This window comes from Crocodylus porosus, unplaced genomic scaffold (assembly GCF_001723895.1).
Source record: "Crocodylus porosus isolate Cpor-Errol unplaced genomic scaffold, CroPor_comp1, whole genome shotgun sequence".
NCBI lineage: Eukaryota > Metazoa > Chordata > Crocodylia > Crocodylidae > Crocodylus > Crocodylus porosus.
The window spans coordinates 7,463,937-7,488,427 of NW_017728923.1; the positions used below are offsets into that span (position 1 = coordinate 7,463,937).

Below are 24,491 nucleotides of genomic sequence, written 5' to 3' on the forward strand. Positions count from 1 at the left end.
GAATTCCAGCAGGCGATGATCACTGTCACCCAGGTGGTTGAGCACCCGCAGCCCCCTCACCAGGTCATCACCCATGGCCAACACCAGGTCCAACAAGGTATCTCCCCTGCTGGGGCTGTGCACCTCCTGGGTTAGATGGAGGTCCTGCACTCTGTTTAAGAACCTACGTGAGCGGTCAGACCTGGCTGACTGCTCTTCCCAGCAGATGTCCGGGAAGTTCAGGTCCCCCATGACTACGACATCCTTAGACTTCACTACCTCCGTGAGCTGACCTAAGAATTCTTGGTCGAGCTCTTCCCCTTGGTTGGGAGGTCTGTAGTAGACCCCACTGTTAAGTCTCTTTCTCCTCGACTGCCTTGTAATTTAACCCAAAGCACTTCAGAGTGCCCTTCCTCTGATTCTTTATTAATTGATGAGGATGTGTATTCCTCCTTAATGTAGAGTGCCACGCCCTCACCTTTCCTCCTTGTCCTGTCCCTCCTGTACAACCTATAGCCCTTGACATTAACCGCTCAGTCGTGTGTTGAGTCCCACCATGTTTCAGTGATCTCCACTATTTCTGGGTTGGTGTCAGCCAGCAGGAGGGTGAGTTCCTCCTGCTTGTTTCCCATACTACGGGCATTTGTGTAGAGGCATTTGAGGCCTCCTGTGGATGTGTGTACTGGCCCCCTAATCACAGCATTGCCCTGGCCCTTGTCACTTACCTGTGTATACGTTTCACTCATTGGTCTAGGCTGGGCTGTACTTGCAGGCGTTGCTTGGTCTGGCAGTCTGATTCCTTCACCCTCGTCTTCCCCTTCCCCTGACGAGCCTAGTTTAAAGCCCGCTGGAGGAGGTCTGCCAACCTAGGAGAAAACACACGCTTACCTTTAGGGGAAAGGTGGAGCCCATCCCATCCAAGCATGTCTCTCGTCGTGATGTGCCAGTCATGGTTGAGGAAGCCAAAGTCCACCTCGAGACACCATTCCTGAAGCTGCCAGTTGGTCTCCCATGCACGTTTCATGCTGTCTCCCATGTCCACTCACTGGTAGGATAAAAGAGAAAACCACCTGTGCGCCCATTTCCTTTAGCATGCATCCCAGAGCATGATAGTCCTCCATCAGGCAATCAGGGCTTCTGGCCACATCATTAGTACCCACATGGACTAGGACCATGGGGTAGTAATCGGTGGGCTCAATCACGGTTTGGAGCATCCCTGAATCTTCGCTCCAGGTAGGCAGTAAACCTCGTGTGCCGAGGGGTCCTGGCGACAGATGGGGCCCTCCGTACCTCTCAGGATGCAGTCACCTATGACGATCACGCGAAGCTTTCTCCTCCTGGCCTGCTTGTCTCCTTTGGCCTGCTTGTATCCTTCAGCCTGCATTGAGCCTCTTGAGGCTGGTTCTTCGTTGAGTCTACATGGCCTCTTGAGCTCCCTTCCAGCAATATTTTTTTAGGGGTGTACTGATAAAGATTTTTTAGGCTGATACCAATGGCCAATTATTAATCAGCTGTATCAGCCGACACTGATCTGATAGCCAATATGCAGCTTAGCAGCTTTGAAAGCAGCATCTGGCCAGTAAGTCTGTGGTGGGGGGAAGGTTTGTATGGGGGGGAAGTTTGGGGCCTCTATGGTGAAGGAGTGGGGCAGGAGTAGGCACTGCCCAGCTTAGTTGGGGCAGGACACAGGACAGAGCCATGGGCAGGTTGTTTGGGGAGGGGGGGGGGCACATACCTACCAGATTTGTGCATGGGGTGAGGGTGAGGGTGTGCTGCCTGCTGTGGGCTCAGGCCAGTGGCTGCCCCAGCATCTTTTCAGTGGGGTAACGGCTGGGGCTGTGCTTGGGGCAGGCAGGGCAGGCAGCACTGGGAGGAGGGTTATGGCCCCGCCGTAGTCCACCCTCCCAGTGCTGCCACCACCTGCCCCCCTGCCAAGAAGAGGCTGGTGCAGCCCATAACAGACAGGCTGCCCTCACCCCAGGCACAAATCTAGAGGACACATGCCCCCATGCCTCCCCTGGGGGTGTGTGCAGCTGTGGGAGCTGCTCTCATCCCCACCCGCCCAGGTGAGCCACCCACAGCTCCGTCCCTTGCCCCGTTCTGTCCTGGCTGGGCAGCATCTGCCCCAGCCCCACTCCCTCCCTAACTATGCGGGCCTTGATCTGCCCCCCCACCTCCCCTGCTCCACACACCATACCCCTTCCATCCCTTCCCCCCATAGACTTACCAGCTGGAGACAGCTCTCCAAGCTGTCATTGGCCCACAGCATGCACACAGCCAGAAACACAATGGGCACATTTTGGAAGAACAGAAAACTGGGAATGTACTTACCTGCATTTGCTGGGTACTACAGCATACTTCTTTGCACATCATCCATCCTCACTTGAGAAGTGCACCTTGTTTGGGGAAGGCAGAATGAAGCAAAAAAGATTTTTTCCTTGAAGTAAAAGGTTAGGGGAATGGGTGGTCTAACTTGCTGCCGCAGGCAGAGGGCAGCGAAGTCCTCACATCAGCCTTTCTCCCCCTTCACATGCAACATGCTGCTACTGCAACAGCTACAGAGTTAACCCACTCATGCCCATAGCCTAATTATGTGTACACCAGGGGTAGGCAACATTTTTTGGCTGGAGTGCTGAAAAAACCTCAATGCCTACATTGGAAGGTGCCGGAGTGCTGACATGCTGGATCCCGGAGCAGCTGTTTGCAGCCTCCCAGCTGCAGCCAGCTCACGGAGCCCGGTCTGCTTGCAGCAGGGCTTCCAGCTTCCTAGCTGCCTGCTGGGAGCACCTTGGGCTCTGTGGCTGCAGGAGCTGCTTAGAGCCAGGGCTGGTGGTGGTGTGCTGAGCAAAATGGCCTTGTGTGCCATGCTCGGCATGCGTGCCAGGGGTTGCTGATCCCTGGTGTAAACCAACACTGTAAAAATCTTAACTCTGTAGCAGCTGTGAAAGGATTAAACTGGTAGTAGTTGGGCATGCAGCAGGGAGAGGGGGCAGTGAGGCAGTAAATCCTGCCCTACTCCATGCAGCCAGAGTCTTCGGCCCTTATGTAAATCAGTTTCCCCCGTTTAAGACACCCCCCCCAATTTTCTATCATTGATTTTTGAGGGAATGGTGCACGTGGTGTGTGAATGAATGCAGTATATATGTTCTTTAAAGAAAACACATGCTGACAGGTTATATCTTTTTATGGGTTATTGGAGAGACGTGCACTCTTTCTGTTAAGCCCAACCCCACCTATTGCTTTAGGACTGGGGAAGAAGAAAGTTTTTTGTCAGCTGTACTTTAGACCCATTCTATTCAGGGTGGTCCAGTATGAAACTCATGGGTAAATTAGACTGCTCAAGGTCTTGGATTGATGATTAAAATGCAAAGATGATGCTCAACTACAGAGTATGGAGTCTAATGTTTTGTGAGGTGCAAGACTAGGTAATGATAGTGGTGACTGGTTTGTTTGCAGTCTCTGGGACAACAGTACTGGTTAAGACAAATTGCTTCATAATTTTGAAGAGCAATTAAGTGTTTAAGCACAATTTATCAAACGTTTCCCAATAACAGGAATAATTGTTTTTCAGGGGAAGCTCTGTGGAGACGGACTAACAACTTTGGAGCTAATTATACACTGATGACTCCTTTGTTAAAAATCCCAGATGTTGATGGGGACAGTGTTCGGGACCTGATGATCTTTACCACTGTGAGAGAAGAGGTACAGCACCTTAAAGTCATGATAGAGGCTTTGCATATACTGCTAGCCATACCAGGAGTGTTGCTTATCTTCACTGAACTATTCTAAAATGTGAAATATCTATTTGAGCCTCTTTGAAGCTAGCATATTTCAAGAGGCCAGTTCCCCTTCTTTTTTCAACGGTGAAGGAGGAAGTGGGGCTGGGGCAGAGTGCAGGATGGAGCCGCAAGTGGCTCATCCGGGGGGGCTTCTGCCACTACATGCACCCTGAGAGGGCATGGGGGGGGTGCCCCTGGATCTGTGTGGGGTGTAGGTGGGCTACTGCCGTGGGCTGGGGGAGCGCCAGGCTCTTCCCGGTGTAGGGGCTGAACCGGGCTGCGCTTGGGGCAGGCAGCGGTGCTGGGTGGGGTCTGTCACGGGCCAGTAGGGGGCGCTTCTGCATTGAGCCACCCACCTCACTGTGCCCGACCACCTTCCAGGTTCCAAGTGCCTCCCTGCAGGTGCCTCACATCTGGCTGACCCCCTTCGTAGAACACACTGGCTAGCCTGGGGGTAATGCTGCCACGCACGGATGGGCTTGATTTTGGCTCTGCGCACCCTAGGAAACACAGGCCTAGTAGGCTTCGAGGGTACTTGATTTACTTCAAGAACTTGGGATGCTTCCCTCAGTTGGAAGCACAAGTAGTGGTCTCCCTTAGTCAGCCGAACCAAAGGGACCCCAAGACATAATCTAGACCCACTCCCATTAAGTCTCCCACACCAGATACAAAGGAGAACTTTATTGGTGTAGGTTTGGAATAGGGTAAAGGGTAGAGCAATATCAGAGAAATCCCATAGAACAAACTGGCATGGCTGGGTAGCCTTTGAACACACATCTGAGTTACTGCAAGCTAACTAGATCTCAGGTAGCTTACTCACGAGTATCATCCAGAGGTGGGTGGAGATTCCCTCTGGAGACCGGCAGTTCCTTGATCATGAGTTTTGAGAGACAGCAAGTTTCAGATGGTCCAGCTCTTCTCTCTCTCTGAGTCTTCCTCATGGCTGCTGCCCCCCCCCCCCCGGCAGTCCTTAACTTGTATAGCCCTTATGACCTCATTTACCTGGTCCAATGGAGGCCAGCACCTGTTGGCTGTCAGCCAACCAACTTGAAATGCATCATTGGTTGCTGGGCAGACTAGCAGTTCCCAGCTCCCCAGGGAGCCCAAACCCCTCACCCAGGTATGTGATGCCAGTCACGTAGGCAGAGGGAGCTGGTTTCCCCCCTCCCTCAGGAATGTATCTACTAGCTCAGGTTATCTAAAGAGATAGGGTAAGGTGTGTAGCCTCTGCAGGGCCCATCGTAACCAAATTGTCACAGAGCACAGTTTTTGGGGAGAAACAGAGGTGGCCTTCTGCCACAGGTTCTACAGGGGCAGGGGAGCTGCAGCCACCCCAAAATTTGCTGTAGCCCCCCGACACCTCTTCCCAGCACCGCCCACCCCGAACTTAGCCCTGGCCCAACCACCCCTCCCCCCCATCAGGAAGAGCCTGGCACCGCTCCTGACTCCAGCCTGCAGCGGCAGCCTGTCCTCACCCCATGCAGATCCAGGGGCATGCCCCCCATGCCCTCCCAGGGTGCACATAGCAATAGGAGCTTCCCCAGTCTCCACTTGTGACTCCATCCTGGTTGTGCAGGGCCTGCCCCTGCCCTGCTCCCTCCCTTGCCACTGGGGCCTTGATCTGCCCCCCCACGCCCCTTTCCTCACAAGAGACTTATCAGCTGGACCCAGCTGCTTTCCATGCTGCCAGGCTGTGCTCCTAGCTGTCTGCATGCTGCACTGACTGTACATGCACAGAGCACTTATTGGCCTCTTTATCGGCCGCATCAACCAAAAAAAGGTGATTGCTGATACTATCACTTTTCCTTATATTGTTGCTTTTCTGATATGGGACTGATGTATCTGTGTGCCTTTAAGTGGTGGTGTTACTTATTCTTTCCTGTATTTGAGTCCAGTTTTTCTCCCACCCAGGCGGTGGGTCAGACTTGAAGATCTACAAGGTCCCTTCCGACCCTACTTCTGTGATTCTATGATTCTGTGAATAGTTATTCCATTATAAAATAACTTTGTACTAATGTGAATGTTGATCAACGCTAAAAGATAGCAGTACCATGTTATAAATAAGAACATAAGAAATTCCACAGTGGGTTCTGATCAATGGTCCATCTAGCCCAGTACCTTATTTCTGACAGTGGCACCCAATAGACCTGTGTTCCATGAATTTGGCTAATCCTTTTTTGAACTTGGTTATACTATCTGCCTCTTTAATCAAGTAAGACTAAGCTGTGATATCGTTCAGGGAGTTTTTGTTTTATATCTTATTTTAATGTTCTACCTGTTTTTATTAGTTTTCTCTCTTATTGTAAGCTGCCCTGAGCCATCACTGGAAAGAGCACTGCATAATAAAAGTGATTCCTCTGGTTTATTTTAAACTTGCCTAATGCTTATTTCAGTGGGTGCCCCCTAGTTCTTGTGTTTTGGGACTTGGTGAATTACAGTTTCCTGTTCACTTTATCCATACTTTTTATGATTTTATAGATTTCTGTCACATCCTCCCCTCAGCCCTCTCCTTTTTTAATCTGTCCTGTACAGCAGCTACTCCATACCCCTGACCATCTTAGTTGCCTCTGTACTTTATCTGCTTCCCATTTATTCTTTTAAGATGTGGAGTATAGAATTGAACTTGGTATTCAAGATGTGGATGCACTATGGATTTACACAGTGGCATAACAATGTTTTCAATTCCCTTCTATTCTTAATGATTTTCCAACATTTTATTATCTTTCTTGGATCCTGCTGCGCATCACGCCAACATGTTTAGGGACCTATCTACGGTGACTCCAGGGTCCCTTTCCTGAGTCATAATGGCTCAGCCCAGATTTGTGTATGTAACAACGATATACATAATAATAATGATATGCTTAAAGTGGGGGGGTTGTATATAGACAAACCTTAAGGCACTCTAAAAAACTAACGAAGGTGAAGAAACCCCATAACCTCAGGGTTTCGAGTAGCCCTTGTTTTCACTGTTTGAGGCATCACTGTTATCAAGGTCATCGGAAATTCCACCATCTCTAACTCCTACATCCCCTCTATTTTACTTCCTTCTCACTTGTTTCCCTTGCTAATTGTCTTATTCATATCTTGCAGTTTGTATCTCAGGGGGCCAAGAAATAGTTGAACACAAGCCATACGTGCAAAGCCTTGTCAGTGGCTTTAGAGTTGCTTTATTCTGTTTAATTTTACAGTCATCACAGTGTGAAGCCCTCCTTAATCCTCCTCCTGCCCCTCTACTAAGGGACTTGGTTTAGTTTCTGCCAGTTTTTAAACAAAAGGGCATTGATATTTAAGAGATGTCTTTCTACATCAGGTGCACTGCAGCTCATGCTGTGGGTGGCTCACATTAAGTTTCTTGCACTCTTCTCTTTGGAAGAGTGGTCCAGTATTTCTGTGAACTGGCTCTGCTACTGCTGAACTTCTTAGAGTTAAATGATTCTGATCAGCAGCAAGGATGTTACCTATATTTTGGCTTTCTCTAGAGGGTCAGCAGCTTCAGGCTGTAGGCTGTGGGAAAGGAAACCTGTGTGTTGTGGCAGGGCCTGTTTTCCTTACAGCCCTGTGGGGTGCTGGTGTTTAGAAGACCACACTTGGTGAGATCTTGGAAACAAACACAGTGGTGCAAAGCAGTCATTAGTGCATAGCTTGTTTTCACCTCATGTAGTTCTTATGTTTATTAAACTACAGTGAAGCGCAGGTCAGATCCACGAGCCATTTTTCCAACCTAGCCTATAAATGTCACTGGCTGCTGTTGTCTTTGGGAATTGATTCAGTACCAGAGTTTAATGGCTTTAGAAATAACCAGGAAAATGCAGCTCTCCATAAGGGATAACAGCTAATGACTGGGCAAAATCTGTATCCTTCTCCACACGGAGGGAACTGTCAAGTTTGTTGTTCTTTCCTTGGACCTTGAGCTGGGTTGGCAGTGGAAATGAGTAGTCAGGAGTTCTTATGTTGTCGATCTGCAAAAACGATGTTCTTACGTGTACTCTCTGTGCAGCCCTTACCATCAGTTACCACTCCCAGATATATTTGGTCTTTAGATGCCATCCCTCTAACTTCTCCATCACATGCAGTCTTGCCTGTTGGCTCTGCTAGATATGATTTTTGCCCAGTCATATGACTGAGCTTGTTTTGGCCCCTTTGTGTTGTTTTCTGGCCAAAGAATTTCTGGAATATTGGGCTGGAACAGAAAGCTTATATCTAAAAATGTATCTGTGGTCAGAGGTTTCCTAGGTTAGTGAACAGAATCCTACTGCTGACTTCAGTAGACATAGGACTGGGTTCTTAATTTGAGTTAGCACCTTAGCACTGCTGCTTTCTCTATAGAGCCTTAAAAGGAGCTTAGTTTCATACTGTCTTGGCATGCTGATATTAGATTTAAGTTTGCTGAGGTGCTGTCATTCTTGTCTGTGATTCATAGCATCTGAGGTTCAAGTACCATCCAGGCCTTGTGGGCATTTATACATGTGCTCCTGGGAGGAGGTGGGCCAGGGGAGAGGGCTCTTTAATTAGAGCAGGTCCAAGAGCCACTCTAAAGCACCCAGAGTGTCATGTGCTCAGTGTTTCTGTACTGAAAAATGGCAGCAGAGGTGCTTTAACTAAAGCTCGTTGAATGAGCAGCAGACTTGATTAATTGAATTTGCTCCAATGTGCTGTAATTACAATGCATTGGAACAGTCTCAGTGCCTATGTATAAGTAGGCACCCTGTGTTCATGACTTTTGTCATATAGACCAGTGGGAGCCAACCTTTTTGGCAGGCATGTCACAAATTAACCCTGCTCACTTCCCAGGTGCCATTCTGATCCCTTCCCCTATCCAGTCCACAGCTCTGCTTTCTGCTCCCTGCCCTGCGCACCCTGCTCCATCTGCTACTCTGCTCTTACTTCCTGCTTTGTGCCTCCTGTCCAAATTTGCTGCATAGTTTTATGCTTCCTGTTTCATCTGCTGCTGTGCTGCTTGTTCCTTCCCCAAACTGGCATACACAGAGGCTGCACATGTCACATGTGGCACCTGTGCTACAGATTGCCTTTACCTGGTGTAGAACATTTAACTGCCTCTTGCTCCTCTTTCTGGAGGCTGTTCCAAATGGAAGCTTAAGATTGGCTGGTACTGGAAGAGGACAGGACAGGAAGAGTAAAGGGAAAATACAGTGTCCTCACCAGCAATTCAACAGGTCACAATAAAGCAGTAAGAGGTAGCACCTCTGCTGTGTTTGCATAGCCATTTACTTCACTGCTCACAAGTTAACTCATGATTTGGGATAGATGAGTATGACACATGTTATCTAAAGCCTAAATCTCATGTTATCCAACACAATGGGAGAAATGCACAAAGGAATAGTTACACACAGTCACTAATGCTACTGTCAATAAAGCTGAACCTGCCATCACACCATTTCAGAAAGTGAAAACTCGGGCTTATAAGCTGGATCCTCAATAATGGTAGGGACTCCTAGTGGCTGGATGATTATGTTAGGAATTATTTAGAAGCATCTTAAGTTAAATGAAATGTCTTCATTTAACTTCATTGTGAAATGTCTTCCAGTTTGTGGATGAAGCTGCTTAAAGATAAGGGAGGCTCAAAGAGGGTGTGTTCCCAGACTCATCAGCTGTCCATAATGACCCAATGAACCATGTAAAGCTGTTGCCCTCTCAGGTTTGGGATGAGTTTGCGTTTGTGTAGCAGCAGCAGTAGCACACTGACCTGCATTTCTGTTGCCTGTTTCCTCTTATTTTATTTTTCTCTGTAGATTAAAACCTACATCCTTTCAGGAAAAAATGGCAATCAGGTCGGCTTCCCTGCACGACTGGGTTTGGGCAGAAAGGCAGTTTATCTAATGTACGCTACAAAAACGGGCTCCGACTACCTTCTCTTCCATACAGGTAAGGTTTGTTACTGGCTGCATTCTACAGACAACCACACACATGGTACTGAGCAGTCCTTTTGGAAGGGTATTTGCTGAAATATGACTGACTTGAAAGTTTAGCTTCTAGTTTATAAAACAGCCATTTGAGCTTCACAGGCAAAGGGAGCCCTGTTGCTGAAAATAAGACTGATTATGAACTTGGTGAACTCTCCTTGGTATGTAGGCAGTGCATGTGAAGTAAGCTGGTTTGTGCTTTCCAAAGATTGACACATGATTTCTGAGCGGAGAGGAGGTGGTTTAGAACAAAGGTATCAAACTCACCCTGGGCCCTGGCCACACCCATGGGGCTGCATTTGGGCAGCAATGTTGGTCCAGACCGGGCAGCAGCATGGGTCTAGAGGCATATGGCTGCATGCAGCTACATTCACGCATAGTGGAACCAGGTGGCTTACGCCTATGAGGAGCCAGGGGCATGTGACAGTGTGTTGCTCTGGCCAGGCAGCAGCATACTACTAAGGCTGTTCAGCATTGTGACCCATGTTTAGTCAGAGCTTCATACTGCTGCACAACCCTGGCTCCTTGCATGCCTCCAACTCATATTGCACGAGCACAGCTCTGTGCAGCGACATGCCCCTGGAACTGTGCTTCTGTACACCCCTGACGCTGCCAACCAGCAAGAGCTCTGCCACTGAGCAGCAGTACACATTCATGTGGCTATGCAGCGCCGGCTCCATGCATGCTGTTCTCCCATGGCACGGACCTGTCTGGGCATGCAGCATTGTGGAGCTGAGGGGCAGTGCAATTTCGGTAGCTGGTCTGCTGGTAAGCCAGGTACAGTGGTTCTGTGGGTTGGACAAAAGCCAAAGTAATTTTCCATTTTCATTGTGTTCTCTCTCTGCACAGTAAATTCTCTGTATGGCTACTCCTTGAAGGATCTCTACAGTATGGCAACTGGAATGGAACCTAAATTAGTCAGCCTTAAGCAAGATCCTCAATGGGAGAAGAAGATTGAGAGCAGCTCACATCACATATCCCTTCTCAGGTAGCAGCAAGACAGCTCCCTTGTTGGAGGGCTCAAAGTCTGTTTGAGTTGCCAGGGGGAGATGGGGGGGCTGGCATTTGTCTGTCAGAGAATCCTTTCCAGTGTTGTTTCTGACTCGCCAAAGAGCCTATCTGTGTACCACAGTGAGGAGGAGGCAGAAAGCATTGTCTCACTGAGAGACAGCAAGGTGAAGGGGATATAGTTGTCTAAGCTTGCATAGGGGAAAATGTAAAGACCAGAAAAGACCTGAGAACTAGAGAGGGGAGACCTGAATTTTAGAGAGAAGTCAAACCTAATCAGGAAGAAAATACTCCTATCCATGAAATATCTGTCAGGCTGTGGCATTGCCTAGTGAGGGGAAAAAGTGGAAGCCCCAAGCAATAGGGACTTCTATAACTAGGCAAGAAAGCCTTGTGAAATGCCCTGCTTATCCCATTCTTGTGCACTGGCTCAGGGATATAGAGTGGGCAATGTAATGTATTCTCCATTTCTGATTTCTGTGGTTTTTACCAAGTTTCAGGCTTGGGATACCCCAGTTCAGATTTGCTTAAACCAGGGATCAGCAAACATTTAAGCAGGGTGGGGTGCCACTATCACCCAGTTGCTGATTCCTCTGTTCCTTCCCCCTGCCACTGCAGGCTGGATGCAGCCTCCGGGCTGTAGGTTGCCAACCCCTGATTTAAGACTAAAATTTGTTGATACAAGTGAGATACTGCCCACAAGACGCAATTTATTGTTATCAGCAAATTGCATTGTGGCTGTTTCTGCACGCCTTCAAAATCCAGACCTTTGCCAATTGAACCAGCCTTCAGATCCACAGCTTTTAAAACTCTTATGCCAACACATGCGTGCTCATTCCTCAGTAGGCTCATTTTCAGTTTGCTATACAGGTCCCCACTTCTGTACACTCGCACTAAAATACACTTAACTCTCAGGCCTGAGCTACGCTGAGATGCATTACTTATGTATGACTGTAATGACAGTCATGTGATTTGGACTTGAATAAAGCATGAGTTCAGAGTTAAGGTTGTGTGTTTGAGTGCACAAGTAGATTGGGAGGAGCTGACTGGGTGTGTAGTGCTTCAGGGAACAAGTTAAATTTTCCCTAATGTAGTTCTTGTCAGACCTTCTTTTGACAAGACCTGAACTTCTAAGTAGTAACAAAAAGCTTTCATGGAGGGTTGAGAAGGGAGCACTTCCAGATTATAATGATCCATTGGAGAGAAACAAAGGGTGCAAACCAAACATTCTCTGCTCTAACAGTCACCTGCACTGGACAGAAACCAAAGGTTTTTTGTTGTCTGTGTGCAAGGGAAGGTTTCATTTGCTTTTAGCCAACCGTTTGTAATGTGACATGATGGCTGACTGCAAGGGGGAGCTGCTGTCTGTGGAAAGAGAGTTTCTAGTTGCATAAAAAAAGTGGGCAACCAGCAGCCTGTGCTTCCCAAACATCAGCTTCAGCAGAGCCTGACATTTCCTCATATAGCCTTAGTTCTTTCTGGCTGGGATGAGAGCCTTTGATTCCTCCATGGTGCCCAGCAAAAATAAATTGTCATTCTCCATTTGGAAAGTTCAGTTGTTTTTTGCCATGTCCCCTCCTTGTGTAGCTCTGGAGACATTCGTTACATGGTGAAGCTTCCCAGGAGATCAGGGGAGGATATCTTGGTTGTGAAGTCAGATATGGCTGAGCTGCTCAGTGGACAAAATCTTGAATCCCTATGGACTCTCAACACATCCCGTATTCTGAGGTAATACTTGCTGCTGTAGGAGTGAAATGGAGTTGTTCCAAGCGTTTGCCTGTAACACCCAACATAACAGTGAAACACAAAGCCTCTCTTATGTGAAGTTCACGTTTCATCTATGAACGTGTCACGTGTCCTCTGTTTGCAAAGTCGGTTACTACAAAAAGGAAGAGCTTGAAGCTCTGCAGTGTTTCTAGAGAGCGTGGGAAGCTTATCCTTTGCCTGCAGCCCAGCTTGCTGACACTGCCTGCTTTGGCAGCATGCCAGAGGAGGTGCTCTGGTACTTCTAGAAGTCATGGCATTGGCTGCGTTCGTTCTCCCTTCCAGGTCGCCGTTTGTTCTGTTGCCAGCCTCACCAGACCCCTGGCTCCATGGCCCTGTCGTAAAATGCCAAGCTTCAATTCGTGGCTGTTTCATGCGGAGGGAATCTGGCCTGTTCCCCAGGGTGTGCCATGGAGGGGGATGGTCATACCTCATCTTCCCTGACCGCTATTATTGGCTACATGACCTTTCCTTATTATATGAGTACTTCCCCTCCTAAGGTCACAGCTCCCACAAGAGAGGAGTAGCGTGCAAGTACAGCTTTGGCAGCCTAAGGAGCAAAGGGTCTGGGCCAGGTGGTAATGTGGAATGTTGAAGGCAGCAGCCTGAGCCAGGGAGGCAGTAATGAGGTCTCTCACTGCAGCAATTGCTGTGAGAGCGCAGGCAGATAAAAAAGGAGGCACTAAGTCTGACACTCAGATCCCCAGCTTACTTGATACAGTGTCTCAGTGCCCTTTTCCTGTCTTTCTTGCAGCAAGCCTGTGCTTGGTTACTATAAACCTGATGTTCTTGACGTTGTCCTTGAGAGTACAGTTGGACCCAACAGGAAAAAGGTTTGAAAGTTCTTTCATTTTCCCTTCTCTGCTCCCTTGCTGACTACAGTCTGGGTTTGGATGAGTATAAGGAGTCAGAGCTGCAGCCAGTTGATGGGAGCTGCTTCTCTTGGTAGGTGTTGATGGCATGGGGTGAGAATGTGCATCTAGACAATTTTAAGGCTTTCCCAGCAGGTTCCCTGAGGTAATCCAGGCTGTTTTGTTTTCCCTCCATCAAGTTTCTGAGCTAGATGTCAGGTGAATTTAAAAACCATGTGATTCCTCTGAAACAGCCTGTAAAATGTGGCTTTGCATTGACTTGGTTCACATATGCCTCGGGACTTCCAGAGGCACATTATACATTTTATGGCTATGGCCTGTGGGTATACCTTGTAAATATCAACTGGAAAGGCAGCAAAAGCACAGGAAAAGAGAGAATACAAAGGGACCAGACTGCCAAGGGCAGTCAGGGGACCCGGGCCAGAGCAAGAGGAGCTAGAGCTCCGGTTCAGAATGGCAGGCACGCCATCCTGCTGTTAAAGTCTGGGTTCCTCTGGTCTCTCAAATCCTGGGACCCTTTTTCCACATAGCCAAGTATGTTGTATTCACAGGAAGGCATAGAGCTGGGCAGGGCTATTTGACCTCTCTTCTCACAAGTTTACAGATCCCTGGAGCTGTCAGTGCTCTGTGTACTCCAGAATAATCTTTGTCTTTTCTCTGCCAGATTGTGATTGTTGGGAGTGGTTCTGGAGCAGTTCAGTGGGAGCTGGAGCTGAATTCAAGAGCAAGAAGTCCCAGGCCAGCCACCCTCCCTACTGCAAATCATCGTTCCACCTTCCTCTTCTGGGGGGAGTACCAGGCAGAGGCTAATGAGACGGTGAGGGTGAGCAAGCAGTAATAGCATATACCTACAACCAAAAGTTACAGAATCCCTAATCTCTTATTTTCATATCTGCTCTTCACACATTCTAAGGCCTGTGGTGGGAGTACTCTGTTATGTGCATACATGGAGGGACACATCGCTCCAGTCTTTTCTGTCAGAGAGATTGCCACTAATTCAGGGCTCTGCTCATGCTCAGACCCTGTGATGCATCAGTGGGTTCCCTGTCTGAATATGTGCCAACCTATGAGAAAATAGTCTGTGCTGGAGCTGCCAGTGGAGAATTTGATTTAACTATTCACTGTAGAACTTGTTCTGAGGATGTGGAGTCTCTTAGGTGATCAGTCAAGTTCGAACTGTCCCTCAGTGTCCTGGAGCAATCTCTCTGCCACTGAACAACACCTTCAGTAGAAAAAGGTAACTAGCACAGCAGAACAAGCAGGGCAAAAAGGGCTGTGCCCGTATCAGACCTGCACTGAATGAGGTGTGCCCCCCATAACTGTCCCAGTTCATACGTCTTTTCAGATCTCCCCTCTGTAACAGCTGTGTGTTCCCTGCACATGGGAGAACCAGCTTGGAGAAGTCAAGAACTGTACAATAAACAAATGGTAACTGGACAGCTACACAGCAGTAAATCAAGTCTAGCCCTGGTTTTGATGGCACTAGAGTTCAACTGAGTTAGATAGGTAGTGACCCCAGTCATATCCAGTGTCATTAGTACCAGGGCTGGAACTGATTTACCACTGTGAGCACACTCCCGCCCCATTGGACTCCTGGCATGAACTAGCAGGGATGAGCCAAATCTGGTGTGTTTCCTGCCTGCCATGACAGCATTTCAGGAACATGGAAGCAGGGTTGTGTACTGAAGTGCTCCATCACAGACCCTCCTCTGTTTGTTGCAGCAATCCCGAGTGCCCTTCCAGAACCTGTACCTGTTTCATCCCTCTTACCCTAACGCCCTCTTGGAGCTGGCCAACAGCACAGAGCAGATAGTTGTCTTTGATGGTAAGTGTGGCTTCTCAAGAAGCCAAGTTCCCCCGGCTGTTTGGCCCTTTACTCTTATAGAGCTTTAGAGTTGGCTCTGAAACTGGGTGTGGAGGCAGAGCTCTGACAGTCACTCCCTACCCATCCAAGGAGCTGTGCCTCTGTTCTTTGTTCCAGCTGTGCTGTTTGAGCGGAGCCGGCATGCGTGCTACGTGCTGCTGACAGGCCCTCAGAGCAGTGAGGAGCCAGGCTTGGTGTCAGTCATGAAACGGAAACTGAAAGAGGACATCACTGACAGTAAAGTGATATGGCTAGGCCAGGTGTCAGGAGACAGCGAGCAGTACATCAAGGACCGCCTCTACAGGATGCGCTTCCAGAGCCAAATCTGAACACACTGAAATGGACCCAGGAGAGGCTGCCCCAGCACAGTCTCCTCTGAGCCATCTGTCATTTGCAGCAGTGGGCTTGATAAACCCAGAACAGATTTAAATAAAGCCACCATTTTTGATCCACAAGCTAAAGTGTGACTGGCCAGAAAATAGCGGCAGCAAAAAAATCTGGGCACCCAAGTACCTATATGAGTGGCTGCCAGCACAGTGGGGCTGAGCCAGTGGGGCTACAGTCCTCAGTTGTCACTTCAGGGAAGCAGGGCTCTTTCCCTTTCTAAATCAAACAGTACCTACTACACTGCAGAGCATACCTCAGCTAGGCCTAACTTCTTGGTACCTCCACAGGAAGGCACAGCTGTTTGCTGGGGAAACCTGAGTTGGTGACTTCGTTGTTTGCATTGAGGAGAGAACATGTCCATGACAGTGAGAGACAAGGAGAGACAGTGTAGGGTGGAGAAGCGGGGTTGCTTGCATGGTGTTGAATTTTCCTTTCTATTTGGCCATATATATGCCTTGATTCTCCTTAGGTAGAAATTTCATCCTTTACAAGGAGCTGACTGGCCAGAGGTTGCTTGCCCTTGTTCTCCATTGAAAGACCTGAATATCTGGCTTTAGCAGCAGTAGAGCAGTGAGACATAGATAATGACAGACCTCTGAGAGGAAATGCAGTGGTTGATATATCTGGACCAGGAGAGCCACAGGCTAAAATGTAGTTCTACACAGAAAATGTGTTGTTTCTTTTTTTTATACAAAAGACAGGCCTCTTGCTTCCCGGGCTGGTTTTCACACCGTACACTTAGATCTGCTGCTGACTAAAATAAGAGTATGCTGTTTTTCACCCCTGTTAACCATGCAACACTGGCACAGCTCTAGGAAAGGGAGCTCAGCTGTGTTCCAGTCCATGCAACAAGGGTCGAATTGGTAGCCAAGTCCCAGCTATAGATGATATGGGAGCCAGAATGGACCAATCCTGGCTTGTTGATCCCCAGGAACACTATGAGAAACTGCTCAAATGAGCAGAATAGAACTTGCTTGGGACCTGTTTGTAGCTGCTCTTCAGAGTAGAACTACGCTTTAGTGTTCCACAGAGACAGGGTAGTTGTTTCAAGATGATGGGAGACCGTAGAAGATGTGGCAAGGTCCTTCTGTTTTGCAGCAAAGCTGCAGAAAAGCTTAAGAGCCCTCCCAGTCCTTGTCCCCTGCTCTAATCATGGGATGACTCTGCCCCTTTACCATAAAATCAGTTCATGGGTATGGACATGTGGTGTGCTTTTCTTCATAGATGCGCTGCCCTCTTGGTGGTAGGTATTTACTGTCTTGGTTTGAGTATGGAGCTGCTGTGTGAAGGGGAGATGGTACAGTTGGGGAGACCATCCATGTGCTGCTGAGTCCCTGGTGGGACAGGAGTAAAGCAGTGAGTGAACAACAGAAATCAAAAGCAGAATGGGAATGTGGGGAGAAGCTGCTGGGAGTAGTAGTGCCCTATTGACAGGTCTGGGAGGATTTTGGTTTCGAAGTGGGGTGCTGTGCAGTGATGGAACTGTAGCCCAGCTAAGTCCTCTCGCTGCTCTGATTCCCATGCAGGAGGCGGGTGCAACTGCGCACCCCTGGCCTGTGTGTGGTCATATAAGTGGGGACTCTCAACAAATACTGGGCTCTCTTTGGTTTGCTTGAGGGCTGTGTGTAGAAACACTGTACAATGTGGAGATGGCTCAGGGCTGCAGAGGTCCTTGTGCCAGTTCTCTTGTCCATTACAAATGCACTGAGTCTCCAGCTGCTGCTGAGCAGTGCTCTCTGAGTGTATCACTAACTCTTCCTCTTCCAGCTGAATGGATTGCTTTTTCTCTTGCTGGTGTTTGCCGATGCAGCGGCTAGTGGTTTGGTCTAGCAGTTGGGTTCCTGCTTGGAGTCCTGCTAGGAGCTTTGGCAGGCAAATGCACTTGTGCTCGACTTCCACTCTGGTGGATTGTAGTGATTCTGGTGGTTACTTGCTCAGTGCAGTGCTTATGGTTGCAAATGGGAGCACTTCCAGTTGGCGGGCAAGATGTTGGTGTGAGGCCAGTCTGTGCTAGCAGCTTGCCGCTGCAGCATAGTGGAGCTACACCACTCTGGGGTAGAATGGTCAGGGAGTGTGTGAATGTCAGACTTCCTGTTCTTGTTGGCTGGAAAAGGCTCCCCAACAGACCATTCTCCACCAGAGCTGGGAGCTGTTTCCCCTGCTGTGTGACACCTCCAACTAAGCACCCTGGATTACAAATGGTAGGTTTCCCTTTATTTCACTGTTGCAGTTCCCTTTCACCCAGCATTCTTAGTGATGGAGGCACAGCACATGTTACTCTTTGCCAAGCCTCTATCTTGCTTAGCAGGGGGAAGAGACGAATGCCAGTGGCACTTGGGTTCCTTGAGCACAGTGATGTGACTTGGCTCAGCAGTAAATGTGGACCACACCCCAGGACTGGTCCTGTTCACAGTGAAGATGGCAGGTTTGTGCACCTAATGACCCTCCAGCTGGGTTGCTTCAGCAGGAATTTGTGTGCTTGCCTCTGCAAGTTGCACTGTGATTGGGACATAGGGAAAGTCCAATGCTTGCATGCTAATTTAATTTCTATTTATCACTGTGCTGCCTGCATCTCACTGAAATGCCCCTTGAATGGCATGAGTGCTGGGGATGTATTCTGGGCATCAAGAATATGTGGTGTGCAAACAGCTTCTCCTGGCTGCTTTTCCTCTTCCTTCCCAAAGTGCTGCACATGCTTGCTCTTGCCAGGTCAGCACACTGACTTTCTGCAGGAGAGCTGGATTTGCAGCATCAGGGATGCTTTTGCCTTTCATTACTGTTATCACATTTCCAAAGCTCTTGGAAAACTCTTCCTGATGCCCCTTTGGCAGCTCGGTTAAAGTGTCACTGCCAAACCAGCCCCCTCCTAATGAGGCAAGAGTTTTTTCCAACTGCTTTTTCCCCTGTTGCTGTTTGTTGCAGTGTTTAATGAATAATTTACTTTGTGCCTTGATTCAATAACTCAGATGGGTGATAGTAGGATAAATCACTGTGTGTATCATGGTGTGTGTTTAACACTAAGACTGTTTGTTCTGGTTCTATAACTTATTGCAAATTGTGCTGTGCAGGACTTGGCTTAAACGTGATGATTCCAATAAATTCTTTTTTTGCATTGGTGCTCTGCTTTTACTGCTGCTTGTTGATTAACTAGCTCAGGTATCCGTAGAGTTCAGGAAATGAAGAACTGAGCTTAGCTTTCTTTAAAAAAGGAAGAAAAAGAGACCTGAAGACTGGAAACCTCTTCTGAAAGGAGGGGAACTAGTGACACTTCATGATCACACAGCTTGCCGCTTTACATGAAGGTGAAGTACAATATTTCCCCTTTCATTTGGAACATGACTTCTGCTTCAGCATAGGAAGGGCCCAAGGATCTGAGCTAGGGTTAGTCCACAGCAGCTTGTCAGAGCATGACAAATCAAACTGGAAAACAAACATTTGTTGCCCTTCCTGGCAGTGAGACTGGGCTGGACTGTCTGCTTGCTTCTCCACAGCTTCAGGGTGACTCATCATCATGAACTTTCAGAAGAACTGGCTGTTTCCCTTTGTAGCTGCATTGTAGTGGGTATATAAGGGAACCTGTTTCCTGCCTTCTCTAAACAAATGCATTATGCTGATTTCAGACTAGGTGTGGGTAGTGGTGCAACCCTTTGATGTTGGCATTTGTAAACTGGCATAAAACTATTGTAGCGTCAGCTTCAGAAATCTCTGACAGCTCCCCCACCTGGCTCTCGTGGCTGCTGAGCCTGGAGTGCTCAGTGGGCACCCAGTATGTCGTGGCGCACAGTCCTGAACTCTTGGATTTACTGATTGGTTCTTTTCTTCTTGCTAAAGCTCACTACCAGGTACTCCACTTGTATGTGTACCGGATAAGTGTATAGCGTGCTGAACTGCAGCACTCATTGCCAGGTCCAGTTTGTTGCCTGTTAATTATTTTGCAACATGCTTTGGTTATCTGCCTCTAGATCAAATGTGTAAACTACTTAAATGCAAAACACTGTTTAGCCCCACTGTTCACTTTGTAATTAATTGTACTCCAAAATGAGTGAAGGGGAAGCAGCTGTAAAAAGCCTTGAAAATAAGGGCAGCTAGTTAGATTCAGGGTGCCTGAAAGCACAGGACACTGCTGTCAGCCTGTGCCATTAGCAGACCTGAAACTGGCCTGTTCCCTTTACTTTCAAGCCTTCTAACAGTCGTTTTCAGGCTGTGCAGTGTTTGAACAGGAGGGATCTGGTATCTAGGCTATAGCCGTATTGATCTAGAGGAAAAAGCAATCGGGACTCATGGTAGAACAGGAGGGGAGCACTTCGTAGTTTGGTGGCTGCACTGACAGCCCTCTGCACTTAAGGAAAAGGTTTACATTAAGTTTGGATAAGTGCATGTGCCCTTCAAGTTCCTGCCCTCCTTCAGTCCCCAGGCCACGCACTTAAATGGAGTGCACTGTACGTGCTGCATTCAAAGCCATGAAAGGGTACGGGCACACTTTCCCCTTCAGGCCCTAATTAGGCTGGAAGTAAATGAGGATCAGTTTTGTTTCTTTTTTTTTTCTTCACTTCCTCCTTCAGGGTTTCCTTGCTTATTGTAATGTAGCAGATGAATTGCTGTCCCTGAGTTTGCTAAAGGAACCTATAAACCTGCATGATCCCAGCTGTGGAAGGCATGGCAGCAAGTGTAAAAGAAAATACAGAAGAGGTTAAACATAATAGAAGCAGCAGCCCTGAAAGATTTTTCAGCATTAGTTACTGTCACATGGGAATTCACCTCAGCCCTTCAGACTCCAGTACAAAGTTACATGAGTCACAGCTGAGGGAGGGAAAGTGGGTTCAAGTATAATACCCAGGGCCTATTTGGACCATGCAGAAGAACCTCTGAGAAGCCTGCATTTCAGACCAAGAACAGAGACAGACGGTCGCAGAACCACAGCGTTCATCTGGGGGCTCTTCCCCTTGCAAAATGGATGAAAGAACAAGGAAAACTATTAAGAATCACTAAGTGAATTGTCCAGTGACAGGAGTGTGGGGGCCTGGCTCTGGGTGCAGATTTTGATATTACAGTGCTTAACTCCAATCAATACAGTTCTCCAGTTCTGTGCTACTGAACACAGCCTGTCTTCAGCTCTGTATGGTTGGACAGTAGCTGCACACAGGGAGATGGTGTGTGGAGATGGCTGGTGCTCACATGTTCCCTGCTTCAGCTTGGGTGCACACACTGTGGCTGCCTGGCCACAGCAGTTGCTCAGCCTCACCTGGTTCCTCAGCCTGCTGTTGCTTGGGATCCCTGGTTAGTGACCAGTGTAGGAAGTGGCATGTCATGGCAGTGCTACCCTGCTGTCAGGGCCCCTGCTAGAAGCCAGACCAGGCCTCACAGTGTTGTCTCACCCAGGCAGTTCTCTGCTTCTGGCCTCTTCCTCCCGTGTTTCAGCACCAGGATTTTGAAGATAGGAAAATCTCACAGATAGTCTGGAGATATTTTCACTCCACATAATGTGAGTGACAGCAGCTGTCCAGCAGCTCTGCCTGCCCCCAGCATCCACACCTGCTCCCTCAGATCCATTTTATCCCTTGGCCTTTCAGGGTCTTGTTACACATTGCGCTTTGAGCTGTTCAAATGTTGATGGGGATTAGTGCCAGTTTGAGTTTGGAGCAGTTGCACCTTAAGGCTAAAATCTTTGACTCTTCACCCCACTGCACAGCTGCCTTGCCACTAGAGAGCTAGTGAGCAGGGCCTGACTAGGGGCTTCAGCTGTGAGGGGGCTGGTGAGCCCAGACAGGCTTCTATCCCTGCTGGTGGGGGCGGGAGTTGGCTTGCTTCCTGGGGTCACTGGGAGGGGTGAGAGAAGGTGCTTTTGAGGAAGCTACTGGCCCTGCCTTGGGGATCCCATCTGCCCCCTACTTCTTTCTCCCTAAACCCCACTTCTGGACCCATCTGTGCCCTGCCACCTGGCTAGCTGGCATGTGTTCTGTGGGCTCTTTGCATGGGGTTGCACCCCTTTGGGGGGGGGGAGGGGGAGTTGGTGCTAGATCTGCCTCCTGGGCAGCAGAGTTCAGTAGAATTTAGAAAGGTTGTCCACACACAACAGGAGAGGGGATGCTGCATCCTCGGATGCTGGAGGACTGCAACTTGGGTGGGTCATCTGTGGAGCAAGATGGGGGGGGGGGGGTGTTCATTGATGGAACATGAGCTGGGTAACACAGATCAGAAATAAACCTGCCCTGGAGTGGCATAACTTTAAACAGCCTGAAATGTGATTAAAACTATTTTAGGTGTTAATGTGTAAACAATCCAGGGGTTAAGAGCTCCAGGACTTCCCTCAAACTAAAGAGTAACAAGGCCCTCACTTTAAGCTTCTACTCCAGCTCTGAGGCCCTCAAAAGTCCTAAGATGATCCTCCCTGCCAGAGGCTACTTGCACTCTCCACTAGAGGCTGCCATACACCTGCTGATCCTGCACTCTGTTGGTCTGTGCAGGGTTCAGCTGCCAGCTCTTCCCCCACCTAGTTTGCCTGGCAGGGGCCACAATTGGCAGGTGCCTTGAAGTTGCTCCCCTTCCCCTCCCCCTGCCAGGACTTCCCACCCCCACCGGGCTTGGGAGGTGGCTGTGAGCAGCTTAGTCTCCCTAGCTGCTCTGTGCAGCGGAAGGCCAGGCAGGTAGCGCCAAGCGCCATGTCCAGGGTTGCCTAGCTGTTAGGGGTTCAGGGGCTTCAAGCTCCTGGCAACCACAGCCACTGTGGGCCACCCAGGTGGCAGTAGCCAGCACCTGGACCCTGAACAGCCCAGCACATGACAGAGTTGGTGGGAACTGGCCTCTGGCTGCTGCACTGCAGCTGCTGAGCTCTGCCCTGCTGTAGCTTCCTGGCCTCACCTTGGCGTGTGTCCAAGTCCTGGGGCCAGAGCCTTATTTTTTTTTCTAGAATCTGTCATTCCTGGGGCCGTTGCTGGATACCACCTGAACTCCATGGGACCCGATCATCTTTGGAGGTCAGGTGGTGCCCAACTGGCTGACAGCCTAGGTGGGGGTGGCATGGGGGAGGTGGGATTCAAAGGAAAAAAAAATTGGGCCCCTCAGAGTTCAATTAGTGAACTGGTCCTGGCAGCATTGGCAGGCACCTCAGCCACCAGGTCTGTGGTGCTCACTTTGCAACAAGATCATCCTGCCCTAGCTTTCTGTCCTGCCCCCTGGGAGCTGGACCTCGAGGTACAGACACCCTTGCTGCATGTGCCTTCTCTGTGAAGCTGGTGTCATGTACATTGAGGACCAGACTGGGGGGCTCTCTATCCTACTCCGGGAAGGAATCTTGTTGCTCAAGGTTAATATGTAGTAGCACTGCTGGAGCATTTGAGAGGCCCTGACTTGGGGCTTACTCCTTTCCCAGACTGTGCTATGTCCTGGGACTACAGCAGAGGTCTGTCCTTGGTTCTCACTGTGTGTGGGTATGGGAGCCCTGCAGCCAAGTGCTGGAGACTCCTAGTGCTGCCTGCCCGAAGAGAGCCATAGTGTCATGCTACCTTCTGGCATACAGCCCTGGATGGCTGAACTCCCAGACTGGCTGAGAACCCAGAGGCATAGTGAGCCCCTGTCTACATCACTGAGTCTGACCACCTGCATTCCAAGGGCCAAAAACCCTCCTTTTGGATCCCAGGCCCTGACACCAGTCATCAGCCCCAATCAGCCAGGTGCCAGCATGGATGAGGGCCAAAGTTGGAGGAGCTACCCTGTCTGAATTGCCTTCCTCTCTCCTCTTTCTCATCACCATCCAGAGTCTGGGGCTGGTCCCTTTGCAGAGGGGGTGGAGGTGCTATCCTAGTATGTCCACATCTCAGCTTCCTGGGCTGCTTCATTTGCTCAGGCTATGTGTAGTCAAAGGAAAGGCAGTACTGGCCACAGTTTTGGGCAAAGTGGTCCCTGGAGGCATCTAGTGCTCCCCACCCCACAGGCTGGAACTGGGTCATGTAATCCTGCTTCCAGCTGCACTTTAGCACTGTGCACTGTGGAAAGTTAATGCCTAGTGCTAATAGGGATTAGCCCAACATGAGCCCCTGCTGGCATTTTATGTAATGTGCACGCTAATCCCGCAGCCGCTGGACCCTGGCTGGGGCTGGGGAATGAGCAGGGAAAGCCTCAACATCTGCTCCGATTAAAGGGACAAGTGCAGAGCCAGTGTGCCCAACACTGGCTTTACAGCACAAAGCTGCTTTCCTGAGATGCCCTCTGCATGCCAGTCCCAGCCCTGCTGAGCTGGCTGGGCCAGCCCAGGGGCACTAACAGAAAGTTCAGCCATCCAGGTCTGTGTGCCAGGAGGCAGCACCTTTCTATGGCTGCCTTTGGGCAGGCAGCACAAGGAATCCCCAGCACTTGGCTGCAGGGCTCACATACCCATGAACGCAGCGGGAATCAAGTGCAGACTGGGACTCTGATGTAGTCTCATGCCATGTCAGAGTCTGGGAAAGGAGGAAGGCCTCTGCACGGCTTTGCAACAGCACTTAGCAGGCAGGTTGCAGCCACAGAGGCTCCTTGGGGGCAGTATAATAGGGGCTGCAATCACATGGTGCAGCAGCTCCCCTGGCTGCTCCCCTTGTTGAACAAGGGGCTCTGCAAAGCCTGCTGAGGAGCGTGAGAGTAATAGCTGAGCGGCCTATGGAGGGGCACACTGCCCAGCAACCCCAGGGGAAGCCTCCAAGCACCCTACTTACACACCACAGAGGGGCCATCCTCAAAGCCCCGTGCTGTCCCAAGGCCTGAGGCTGGGTGGGCACAGGGGACACTGACCATGCTTCCCAAGGAGTCCCTCTCCTCTGGTTGCTGCTCTGTCAGCCCCAGACTTAGTGCTGAGGGACATTACCGCCTCCCAGTTGTGCAGCTCTTTCTTGGGGATGCTTTTCCAGTGCCTTGTGGAGCCATTGCAACTGCCAGCTTCCTCTTC

General features: G+C 49.4%; 1 protein-coding gene across 2 annotated transcripts in view; it reads left to right on the forward strand.

Moving 5' to 3' along the window:
- Window positions 1-18,689, forward strand: part of FAM234A (family with sequence similarity 234 member A) — a 55,200-nt gene extending 36,511 nt beyond the window's left edge. For both annotated transcript variants that reach the window (XM_019540055.1, XM_019540054.1), the window contains exons 5-12: window positions 3,551-3,681; window positions 9,509-9,641; window positions 10,529-10,667; window positions 12,275-12,415; window positions 13,206-13,284; window positions 13,988-14,140; window positions 15,046-15,148; window positions 15,305-18,689. In XM_019540055.1, the coding sequence (XP_019395600.1) occupies window positions 3,551-3,681; window positions 9,509-9,641; window positions 10,529-10,667; window positions 12,275-12,415; window positions 13,206-13,284; window positions 13,988-14,140; window positions 15,046-15,148; window positions 15,305-15,516 (1,091 nt within the window). In that variant the 3' untranslated portion in view covers window positions 15,517-18,689. The remainder of the gene's footprint in view (window positions 1-3,550; window positions 3,682-9,508; window positions 9,642-10,528; window positions 10,668-12,274; window positions 12,416-13,205; window positions 13,285-13,987; window positions 14,141-15,045; window positions 15,149-15,304) is intronic.
- Window positions 18,690-24,491: the final 5,802 nt, after the last annotated feature.